Here is a 12,684-nt window from a genome sequence, read left to right on the forward strand (position 1 = left end):
TCCTTCAAAAGAGAAGGTAATTTTTACCGTCAATTTAGTAGGGAAAGTGTTGAACACGTTGTTGTTGTTGTTGTGCGACTAAATTTGATAAATCTTATAAGCTCTTCATCAAAATAAAAAAATATAAAGTGATGATGCATTTAACCTTTTAAAGTAAGATTGAAGTGTGATGTGAGGCTAAAAAGTAACTATATACTTTGCCACCAGTCGCCTCACATTTGGGCTTTTTATCATCACTTTGAGCATTGTTTCATGTATTACACTCATGCTGGGTTTTTTCCATGTATATGATAAAAATGAAGGAGTTTGAACGCGAAAACTGATATAATAAAGCTTTGAAATCTTAGTAGAAGCCACAAAATCCAATCCGAAGGTAGTTCGAAGGGACATACCAAGTACGAAAATTAAATAAAAGTAAGAAAAATCAAAAGAATATCTTAAAAAGCCTACCGTTGCGGCAGTGTAAAAGTGCTATCAATTTTATATTCGTTTTAATGAAGAGTATTTTTGTCTCAAATTTAAGAAATTCTCTCCATATATATATAAACAATTTTGAAGGGATGGTCAAGCCTAGTACCCAAAGAAAGGAAAAACAATATTATTTTCGTAGATTTTTATTGTATTTCCTTTTTCTTTTCAATTGAACTTATGATATTTATGAATTCTTTGCTTCGTAATTAAATTATGAGTAGCTAAAAATTTCAATTTTAGGATTGTGCCGTTAACTCTAAAAATAGATTTTTCACTCCTTAAGTAATAACGCAAGCATTATTGGATCAAACTACTAATTGAGGACAATTTTATTCAATTTCACTTAATTTAAGAACATTAAATATTATCAATATTCCCTTTAAAATATTAAATTAAGCCAGGTAAACACTTCAATTTCCAACGTAGTAATCTCAACTTCCATCACTCCACATTTCGATTTGTTCAAGATCTCAATTTTTTGTAGAGAATCTCGACAAGGGTGAAAGGATTGCTTCATAAAGAATATTAGCGTAAACATGATGGGTGGGCACCAGAATCTATCCACAATTTCCTCGGAGATCCAACCAAGTTGCTCTTCGAGAGCATGACACGTAAGTTGTCAACTTCTTCATTTATTTCTGTCATATTTGCTTGACCCTTCTTCTTATCTTTTCTCGGAGCATGACAATCTATAGACATATGTCTTTAACCTTTCTCAACATCCTTCTCCATTTTCTTCTTGGCTAATTTGATTAGTTCTTCATTTTAACTTTCTAACTTTTTGTCACGGTGAAATCACGTGGCAATTATATTGTTTTAAAAGAGAGAGTGTAATACACATACCATCGCATATTACTTGAGACTGTTATTCATTGATGATTCTGCTGTTTCCAGCTTGTGGAACTTGAGAGTTTCCTTCTAATTACTGGCCCTTTAGGCCCCATATTTCTTTGTGGTTTTGTCCATATACATAAGCCCCTTTAATATCACTAACAAGTAAAGTTGTACAAATCGATTTGTTATCGATTCATCTATTCTATTTGATCTGTCTTTGTTCATTGCTTTACGAGTTTCGTATGTTTGCTAGTCAGTGGTTGAATTTGCACTTAACAGTGGTTGAAAATACTGCTGTAATTGATTGAAATGGAAATGTAAACTTTTATTTTCGAGCTGAGATTACAGAACTCATTATATATATGTCTTAAACTAGCTTTTCATTATGCAATGACTCTGCTATTCTCTTGGCAATGCAATAAGCAGTGGACTGTATAGTGATCATGGGATTGACACCAACTGCAGTAGGAAGCACACTTCCATCACATACATATAAGCCTTTCGCCTCCCAACATTCTCCGTTTTCATCCACTGCTCCATCTTCCTTGCTCGACCCCATCCGACAGCTTCCCATTTGATGTGCAGAGGCATAAACTGTCCAGTTTTCTTCTTTAGACATTGGCCCTTCAGGAGCTTCAACTGTATCAAGAAACTCTTCTAACTCTTCATTCTTCATGTCTGTACAACTGATTTTCTGTCCATCGCTTCGATATGTTCCCACTTCAACAGCTCCTGCTGCAATCAGTATCCTCAGTGCCCTTCTTAATCCAGCTTTGATATTCTCTTTGTCAATTCTATCCAAGCTGTATTTTATCCTCCCTGCTTTCTTTACTTCTCCTCGACCTTGATCTTTTACCAATGCTAACAGAGTGACTGTTCGCGAGTACTTTGTCATCTGTTCCTTCATATCCTGCCCAGAAGTCCACGGAAACAAACTGGCGAAAGCAGCAGGACCCATAGCTGTAGCTTCTACTATGGCCTGTGCATTGGTTTCTTCAGGCAACATCTTATGAAGGGATGTCATTATTCCTCCCTCATAATTTTTTCCTTTAATTTCAGCCATGGATTCGGGGAAGTATCCCCACGCCAAAAGAACGGGGTGGAGATGGAGGTTTGTCCCGATGTTCTTGTTCTGCAGTCCACTGGAAATTAGTAACGGAGGTGTGAAGAGAGATCCACAGGAAGAAATCGTGGCACGAGCTTCGATATGTAGCTTTTTAGGGATCTTCTTCGTTTCAGTTGTAGCAATTACTCCAAGACATGTTTTTCTCATCTTCCCATCTTCCAGTATGAACCTTTGTGCAGTACATCCAGTCAAGATAACGGCGCCTGCATTAACAGCATCGACAAGCCAAGTGGAATCAGTCCCTTTCTTATCTCCTGTTTTACAACCATAACCACAAGAACCACAATAATGATTCTCTGAAGAATTTCTTGGTATTTTATCAACCTTCAAACCAAGATTTTCACACCCTTTTCGTATTACTTGATTCTGAAGTCCTTCCTCAGAGCAATTCTCTGTTACACCAATCCGTTTGCATACTGTATCCATAGCAGACTGATATTCAGAAGTTCCAAACCATGAAATCTTATGATTCTCTGACCAGTCTTTAAGAACATCATTTGGTGTTCTAATAGAAGCAGACCAGTTTACGGCTGATCCACCACCAACTGTTGTTCCAGCCATAATCATTACCTTTCCATCAAGACTACTAAGCATTGCACCTGTCTCATACAATTCACTCAAAGAAGGTCCTTCGAGACCAGAATAATCTTCTGGCACAAAGTAATGACCTTTTTCTAGCACGACGACTTTGTAACCTGATTTCGCAAGGATTCCAGCTGCAACACCTCCACCACATCCAGAACCAACAATCAAAACATCACATTTAATCTTAAAGGTGTTGTCTTTTGTATCCTCAGCTATAGCTACACCTTTCTTAGATAAAGATTCTTTCAGAGTTTCATCACTCTCATTTATGGTTTCCACAATCCCCCTTTCAAGTGGTCTTTCTTTCTTGTTTACAGATAGAGTCTCTGTTGTCTCAGGAAGATGATATCCAATGGCTTCCCATGTAGGATTCTTGCAATTTTCATCAGTCTGCACAGCAAACACCAAGTTTCCAAAGTCAAGGTTAGTTCCAATATGTTATCAATGATGATACATAAACATGAACAAGTCCAATAATTGAGGCTTATCACTAATTTTATCTTTTTTTTCAGCCCCATGTAGTTTCTTTACTAGGGACAAATAATTTCAAGTATTATATTATAAAATTTAAAAAAAGAGTACGATGACCATGATCTGACACTAAAAATTAATATGGGAGTGATAAGTAGGGCCAGAGAGGAACATTACCCAAGAGAAGAAGATGAAGAAACAGACAATTTTGATCATCAAGAAGGTAATCCTTAGTGGAATGAGAAAAGTTTCTCTGGACCATCTTTGTAGAAGAGCTTCTCTATCCTTTAAGTCTAATTCAGAAAAGTTGTGAACAAAAGGCCATCTTTTATCCAAGCAAACTCTCCCACAGAGCAGAAGACTCCCTAATCTTGTTGATAACAAAAACACAACTATCCTTATTATGAACAATGCCTCAGGCTTGCTCCTCTTCACCAGTAGCTCTGCAACCTATTCACCAACCAATCGAAACAAAACATCAGCACAGAAAGCAAAGACCAATGCTTTATAACCAATATTGGAATATTACAAAGAACAATGCTTTGACACAAAATGCCCATCATATTAAAATAAGAATATTGTTTGCAAAAAAGGGTCTTTTCAAGAATCAGTCAACTGCAAAAAAAAAAAAAAAAAAGACGGGAAAAAAAACCCTCAAAATCTATAGTATGAGTATAGCAAAGACCAATGCTTTATTACCAATAGTGGAAAATAACAAAGAACAATGCTTTAACACACACAAAATAAAAACATCATATTAAAAGAAGAATCTTGTTTGCAAAAAAAGGGTCTTTTCAAGATCACTAAACTGCAAAAAAAAAAAAAAAAAGGTTAAAAGACAAGTGACCAAAAAAAAAAAAAGTACCCTCAAACCAATAATAGAAGATAGTTACAAAGACCAATGCTTTATCACAAAAAGACCATCACATCACACTAAAAAAACAATCTTGTTTACAAAAAAAGTGTCTTTTCAAGAAGATAGTTATGATTTTTCACAAAAAGACCCTCACATCACACTAAAAAGACAATCTTTTTTTGCAAAAAAAGTTTCTTTTCAAGAAACAGTAAACAGCCAACAACAACAACAAAAAGTTCAAAAGAGGGAAAAAAAGACTAAAATTTACCTCATTAGGGTATGGAGGGCGAGCCCCAGAAGAAGCAAAGAATGAATTATCATCAATACCCTTGTTATTACAAGGTGGCACAAGAGTTTCACAAAAGGAAGAAATAGTTTGAATTTGAGTAGAAGAAAAGCCATGTGTATAGTTACTGTTAATTCTTCCTCCTTTCAATGAAGAATGACATTCTTTTTCCTTCACCATATTTGTTAGTTAATTAGTCACAAATAAGAATACCTTAGCTTTCTTGTTTTTGAGTTATGCTATAATGTCAGAGGCTAAAAAGGAGTATATATATACATATTAGAATTGTTGTCGGTTTTGATATATCAAATCCTAATAGACTTGGGAATCCCTTTCCTACTAATATCGGGATTAATTTTAGTTTGAGTTTATTTTTGGAAAAAATTGTATGAAATATCAAATTATTAATTCAAATTAAATGCTATAGTCATAGTTTATTTTAATTGTAATTCGCAGCAAACATTCTATTTTTTTGTCATTCGGTATACAATTAGTCATTTTCGGTATACAATTAGCTATTTTATACATTTCGGTAGAAAATGTATAAAATGCGTTTGTGTTTGTATAAAGCGAGAGAAAAATGTATATACAAATACAAATACATTTATTTTCGTCTTATACAATTATAATTATACAAATACAAATCTTATTATACAAATTACTAATGTATAAAATGAATTTATACAAAACTGAACAATTTTTATAAAATTGGATGTTTTGTAGCGAATTATACAAATCAAAAACTCTATAGCAAACATAAAATTTGCTATGGAGCGCAATTTATGCAAACTATAGCTATAACATACAAATATGTTTTTTTATGTTTGTTATATTTGAAAGTTGCTTTTTATTTTTTAAGATAACTTGTTCCAAATCAAACAAGTTTTAAGTGTGCTATTTCCATTTTTTCTTTAAACTAGTTTAGTGTAGTACATGTTTTGCACGTGTGTTTCACATCAATCAATATATAATTTTGAACCATATACCATTTTAAAGCTAATTTTTTTTATTAAAGAATTTGTAATACGAGTTTTTATGTCTATTTTATAGATTAGTTATACGGTACAGTATAGAAAACTAATCATTTTAATATTAAAAATGGGTTAAATAATTTTTTTAGGAATCTTAATTATGTGAAATAAATAATTTCGTATATTATTTTGAGTTATTATTTTTATTCGCCAGAGCAAACAATTCCATTAAGTATTATCGCTACTATTTTGAACTATATAACAACATCAAATTTTATGATTTTGCTTTATCTATGAAAATATTTATTCACATCAAATGATTGCATAAAGATGTTTACGTCTAGATAAAAAATCAAATCAAATTAAAAACTGATTAAAAAATCGATATTAATTTTATTGGTGTGATTTTGATCTTACTAAAAAATCAAAAAAATAATCAAATCATTCCGATAAATTATAATACACTAATTTAACAATTATTTATATACAAGATATTAATTTTTCATATAAATACTTTATACCTTTTGACCATTAATTTTTCTTTTTAATCTGCTTATTTCACATGAATCGTAACATTATTAAAGCCTATTTCTTAAATTAAAAAAAAAAGGTTCAAGCCCAAAGCCTCAACCTAGAGTCTAATTGTGAATGTGGTATGTGTGGTGTATTATTGATTTTTAATTTTCTTTTGTTCAGATATCATCTATTTTTCAATGGCTCGTTCATTTTGCTTTTAAAGGGTTGACCTTTTTATTTGTTGTATATTTAATTTGTAGATGTTAGACAAGTGAAATAAAGAAACTTCCATAGTTATGTAACGTAAATATGTAAAAGCTTTAAAATAGTACTGAAACATAATATAAGATTCAGATACATTTATCTTGTGATAGTAAAGAAAAATTTACTAACTCATAATGCTTTTACGAAATAATTGGTTCATGTATGTATTGTTTTACTATCAATGTATCATTAGTTAGTCATATATTAAAAAAAACAAAGTGAATCAATACGTAAAAGAACTAACTGCTAATTTTTATTTTATACGATTTGATTTGATTTTAGAAATTTAAAACACAATTGAATTTAATTTGATTTAATTTTAATCAAAATATCGGTTCAAATCAAACCATAAACACTATTCCGTCATATCATTTGTTTTTCACTTGGTGTTCGATTCACGTTGGAGTCCGACTAAATCTGGATTCACTGGAAAGTCTCACATTGGGGGGTAAAGTTCTCCTAACAAAGGCGAGCTGGGAAGTCCCACATTGGGGGGTAAAACCTCACCACCCATCCCTAACAAAGGCGATTCTATACTCAGAAGGACTCGAATCAGAAACGTCTGATTAAGAATGAATGACTACTTACCACTCCACCACAAACCCACAATTCTTATTGGTGAACACTCCATCATATCATATTAACAAGATCGATGTGAAATATATATGATTAGTCAACCAAAGTAAAGTCATAAATTCATGTGTAAACAGATGCCGTTCATTTCTTGATTTAATATAATTGTGACATATTTCGTTTTTCAAGTGTTAAACACTTTAAGTTTGACTGGAAATTTTCAAATTTTTAAAAATAAAATTTATATATTTATAAACTACGTAAAATGTATTATAAATCACAATAATTGACAATTCAAAATATTTAAAAGATATATGAAAATTTACGATAAAAAATGATCTTATTTAAATTATAAAATTTGAAATGTGCCACATAAATTGAGATAGAGAGTAATAACTACGAGGTTTTTCCCCTAACTTATTAAGTCTTCCACGTTAAATTGAATTCAAGCAAAAGTACAAGAAGAACCAAAGTCACCAATAGGCTAAAATTACGGCAAACTCATACGATTTGTACATATATCCACTTAAGTTTTCTAAGTCCTGCCCGTGATAATTATGAGTGTTTTTGGTGTCGAAAATATTTTTTCATTTGCAATTCGTTAAAAAATTTAAAAATAATTTTTTTTTTTACAAAAATGAAGAGAATAATTTTATTTTAGATATAAAATTATTACTGAATACTTTTTTATAATCAATTCTTTGAATATAACCTTTTTCAATTGTTAGTTTAACTTTTAAGTACGATTTTATTAATTTGTTGAATAACATTCTTTCACTGGGACCATCATTACAAAAATTGACATAATTTTATAAATAATAAATTGAGAAATTTTAGATAAAAATAATAGAGTTAGAATTATAAAATTGAATTTAAGAATTTGAAAATTTGACATATCCCACTTTAAATACTTATTGTAAAGTAATGCTTGGAAACTTAGAAAAAATATAAAACCAATTTTGCAATTCACATTGTTCAGTCGATTACTAATTTTTATTTTTAACATAGAATTATTCTAACTTATGAAAGATTTGAACAAGTAAAATGCAAGAAAAACGTTAAAAAGAACAAAATAATGAGCATTCTTGGACATAATGTAAGAAGACAAACTATTTTTTTGATTTTTTCTATTTGAAAAAAAAGAAGTTAAAGAGAATAAAATAATATAATTTTTTATAATAAATAAATAAATAATTTTAATAATAAATTAACACGTGATTTTTTGTTAATAAATTTTGCCCCCCTCGAAGTTGGCCGCCCTGCCTACTTAGGCATTACTTACTTCTATGATTTATTTTGTAATGTATTGTTTTATATTACATCATATTAATTACTTATAATATTTGAATAAATTATATCATTTGTTATAGTTTAATGATATATTTTTATTTGATTATGTCGTATTGTATAATGATATTTGCAAGTTTACTAAAATGTCTCTTGACTATTTTTAAAATATTAGATTATCAACAATTACTTATATAAATAACTTCAACAACTTATTTATTTTAACTTATCATCAATTATATTTTGTAAATATATTAAATGTCTTAAGTCATACAACTCCCAATGAAAATAATAAAAACAAATAAAATTAACAGATCATGATTAAAAATATACAAATAATCATAATTAGTTCTAAAATAAATTGAATATACCCGGAAATCTACCGTTCCTCTTCGCGAATTTAATTAGTACTGAACGATGAGAGGGAATTGCTCGGATGGTAAGCACCCCTCACTTCCAATCCGAAATCAAGGGAGCAAAAAGGGGTGGGAGCTCCTAGGAGGTAAAAAAATTTTAAAAAAAATAGTACTAATTAGAGAATAGTATAAAGTATCAGAAAATGACCCTCAGGATAGATCAAACTTTATTAATTATTCAGTCGACTCATCAATTCAATAATGGAATCAAATATTAATTTAATTTTTTTTTATAATTAAAGATTTTATTTACCAAGTGAACTTCACAAATTAGAAAATTAGTAGTATTTGGACATCTCCCCAAAATTGCTAATCAATATCCTTCTAAATTTCGAAAAAAAATCTAGTCAAGTACTATTTTCTCAAGTAATGTTTAATGGTCTCTTAGATTAATGTCACGTGGATCATAAAATAATGTATGATTGTGATTCATTTCAAATCTTACACTTAATAGAAAAGCCAAAAACAATAAAAGTAAAGCTAAAGATATTTCATTAAAATAATTTGATTATTGAACATTTACACAAAATATTGCCCTATTCGAAAAATAGCATTTTGCTGGAGAGGATTTTTTTTTTAATTCAGTGAGTAAATATCCACTGTTAACATCTTAATTAAATAAAAATTGCCACTGCCACTGTCAATTTTAAAAAAAATTAAGACGTTGACGGTAGGAGTGTTTACAGGTTGGTTTGGGTCGGTTATTGGTCAAAATCAAAATCAAACCAATTTAATCGGTTTTAAAATTATCAAAACCAAACCAAACCAAATATAATATACATTTATCGGTTTGGTTGTTTTCGGTTTTGGTTTGGTTTGGTTCGGTTATTCGGTTATTAATCATACATAAAAATAAAAGAAACAATTCATTCAAAACATGAAAAAAGTGACAACAATCCATTCAAAACGAAAAATAGTTAGAATGACTTAAATTACTAAACTTTCAATCACTAAATTTTATTTCTTCGATTTTTTTCGAACAAAACCATAACCAAACCAAATACTATCGGTTCTTAACAATCTAAAACCAAACCAAACCAAAACCCAAATTAAATCGATTCATTTAATCGGTTTGGATCGGTTTTTATCCAAACCATAAACACCCCTAGTTGACGGTGACAATTTACCCACTGAATTTAAAAAAAATTCTCTCCAAAGAGCGTTATTTTTCGAATAGGGTAATATTTGACGTAAATCTAAAACAATTGAATTATTTTAATGGATATCGTTAGCTTTACTTTATTATTTTTGGCTTTCTGATAAGTGTAAGATTTGAAATGAATCTCAACCATACATTATTTTATGATCCACATGACATAATCTAAAAAGCCATTGAACATTACTTGAGGGAATAATACTTGACGGGTCTTTTTCCATTTATGTTATTGATCCCAAGCCATTAAATTTATTACATTTAAAAGAAAATATAATAATATAAAATTGTCATTCTATTTATTGCTCCTTAATAGACTGGCTAAGTCAATATACTATACAAATAAAAATGAACAAAGAAAGTATTAATTATACAATTTTTATTTTTTTTAGTTTGACTTAAAATAAAAAAAAATTATGCCGTATAAATTGAGACACGAGCCTACACTATTAATTAGATTAGAATCTCATGTCTTTCTTGACACCAAGAGTCCAGAAAGACATGAGATTCTAATCTAATTAATAGTGTAGGCCCGTGTCTCAATTTACGGCATAAATATTTTTATTTTAAGTGAACTAATTTTTTTTTTATATTTAATACTTTCTTTGTTCATTTTTATTTGTATAGTATATTGACTTAGCCAGTCTATTAAGGAGCAATAAATAGAATGACAATTTTATTATATTTTCTTTTAAATGTAAGAAATTCAATGGCTTGGGATCAATAACATAAATTATGTTTTGATTTTCTAAAGTCGACAAATATTTTTTTGTATAGCACTAGACAAGTAAAAGTGGAGGAAGAGAGTAATAATTTAACTTAAAAACTTTCCATTTTACCATAATTCAAAATTTTCTTTTCATTCTTAAATTATGTATTCAATCAACAAGTTAAATATCACTATAGAAATTGAAACGAGTATAATTTTAAAGAAAAACTCGACGTAAAAGTTGAGAATGAAACAAGCCAACTATGTTAAAACGAAGCTCAAGTCATTTTAAATTTACGGTGAAAGTGAAATATGGAAATTGTACATTCCCCTCACGCAATTAACATGCTTGGCTATATATAACTATATGTTTCATATCTTGTTAGCATTGCAACTATTGGTGTTGGAGAGGAGAGTGGGCAAGAGATGTCAATTTCAAAATGATAAGATGTGACACAAGCGCACAACCTAGTTAATTTGAAATTTATGAATTTAATTTTTTTCAACGTTATTAATTATTAATTTTTTATAGAAATATAAATTAAAATTAAAATTACTGAGATTTAATCAAATTCAAATTCCACGCTTCTAGATAGAAGAGTGGGGAGGTGGGACAATTGATGGTTTATGGTTTGGAAGAATTGGTTCTCATTCGTCTTAAATGTCAACTAACTATAATCAATGATGGTTCATGAATTTTTCTCATAATTTGACTTTTTTTTATCCTTCTTTCGTCTATCTTTACTTGTCTACTATACTATTTTGATATGTCTAATAATATTTGTCCAGTTTATAAAATCAATGAGTAATTTATTATTTTGTGTGTATTTTATCCTTACTATTAAATACTATTCATTTTTCAATATTTAGATGATTGATATTTAGTAAGGATAATTTGATAAAATTACATCTATTATTTACTGCTTATTAATTAATGTGTCAACTCAATAATGGAAAACTGTTATTGAAGAGAGGAAATATAACTCTTTTACGATATCATCTCGAAAGAGTATGTAGTTGACCCAATAAATTTTAATTTATTAATTTCTCCAAGTCAAGAAATATTTGAGATCATGAAAATGATGCAGAGAATGTTTGGGAAACTTGAATAAAGAAAGATAAAATAAAATACGAATATGCTAATGTTAGAATTTGCTACATCGTGTGAGATTGGCCGTGTAGGATATATATGTGTACTTATTTAATTTTATAGTGTTTATGTTCAATTTTTTTTTAAAAAAATATAAATTTTAACTGAAATCAAATTAAAGAACATATTTATTTATTATATCTTGTTAAAAAGACAAATCCTCTTAAAAGGACCTTTTTTTTAAAAAATTTTTCCATTCTATTCCATCAAAGAGGACGAATAGTATTTTTACTTATTCTCATGTATTTTCTTATTATTTAATTTCTTTCCAAACTATATATTATTACTTTTATAAATTTTATAAAGGATCACTATACTAACACCTTTTGAAGCTCATCTACGAAGTTTAATGAACTTGACTAACAAACTCATTGACCTTATTTTTATATTGTTAAAATAATTCAATTTATACCATATTTCCTACCATATAACTTTGATTGAATTTTTTTTTTATCTCCATCAAAAACATGACTTGAACGGCATCACAGACCACATATATAGTTAAAACAGAAAAGAAAAAAATTAATCTGTACGAAAATCCATCCGAAGAAAGTCTCTTTTATATATATAATAATTTATTATGTAGAAAACATGACAAAAGTTAAATGAATTAATTGACATAAAAATAAATGTAAGTAATTTGTTAGTTAATTTTATTAAATCTGGTCACAGTCTCTTTTTCTATAGAATTATTTTGTGGAGAAAACGATTGAAGTTGAATGAACTTACTGACATAAAATAAGTAATTTATTAGTTAATTTTATTAAATTATGTAACATCTGAGAAATTTATTCATTATTATTCTTCCTTTCTAGTCAAAGTCTCTTTTCCTGTAGATTTTGTTATATAGAAAACACGACTGAAATTAAAAGAATTTATTGATATAATAATAAAATAAGTACATTTATTAGTTAATTTTATTAAATTATGTAACATCTGAGAAATTTATTCATTATTATTCTTCCTTTCTAGTCAAAGTCTCTTTTCCTGTAGATTTTGTTATATAGAAAACACGA

At 28.9% G+C, this 12,684-nt stretch overlaps 1 protein-coding gene across 1 annotated transcript; it reads right to left on the minus strand.

The window, feature by feature from the left end:
• Nucleotides 1–1,605: 1,605 nt before the first annotated feature.
• On the minus strand, nt 1,606–4,903 carry LOC102595107 (long-chain-alcohol oxidase FAO2). The gene is made up of 3 exons (XM_006367171.2): nt 4,612–4,903; nt 3,665–3,937; nt 1,606–3,406 (listed from the first exon to the last, which is right to left on the minus strand). Exons 1-3 carry the CDS (start codon nt 4,807–4,809, stop codon nt 1,673–1,675), a joined length of 2,205 nt encoding a protein of 734 aa, XP_006367233.1. The 5' UTR covers nt 4,810–4,903; the 3' UTR covers nt 1,606–1,672.
• Between the last annotated feature and the right edge of the window lie 7,781 nt (nt 4,904–12,684).

Source organism: Solanum tuberosum, unplaced genomic scaffold (assembly GCF_000226075.1).
Source record: "Solanum tuberosum cultivar DM 1-3 516 R44 unplaced genomic scaffold, SolTub_3.0 scf00727, whole genome shotgun sequence".
In the NCBI taxonomy this organism is placed as follows: domain Eukaryota; kingdom Viridiplantae; phylum Streptophyta; class Magnoliopsida; order Solanales; family Solanaceae; genus Solanum; species Solanum tuberosum.

What these genes read in the sequence shown, in the direction of transcription:
- LOC102595107 (XM_006367171.2), bottom strand. Translation starts at nt 4,809, where the DNA reads ATGGTGAAGGAAAAAGAATGTCATTCTTCATTGAAAGGAGGAAGAATT. An exon ending in GCCCTCCATACCCTAATGAG is followed by an intron (nt 3,938 to 4,611) that starts GTAAATTTTAGT and finishes GTTGGTGAATAG; the next exon opens with GTTGCAGAGCTACTGGTGAA. An exon ending in TCTTCATCTTCTTCTCTTGG is followed by an intron (nt 3,407 to 3,664) that starts GTAATGTTCCTC and finishes TTTGCTGTGCAG; the next exon opens with ACTGATGAAAATTGCAAGAA.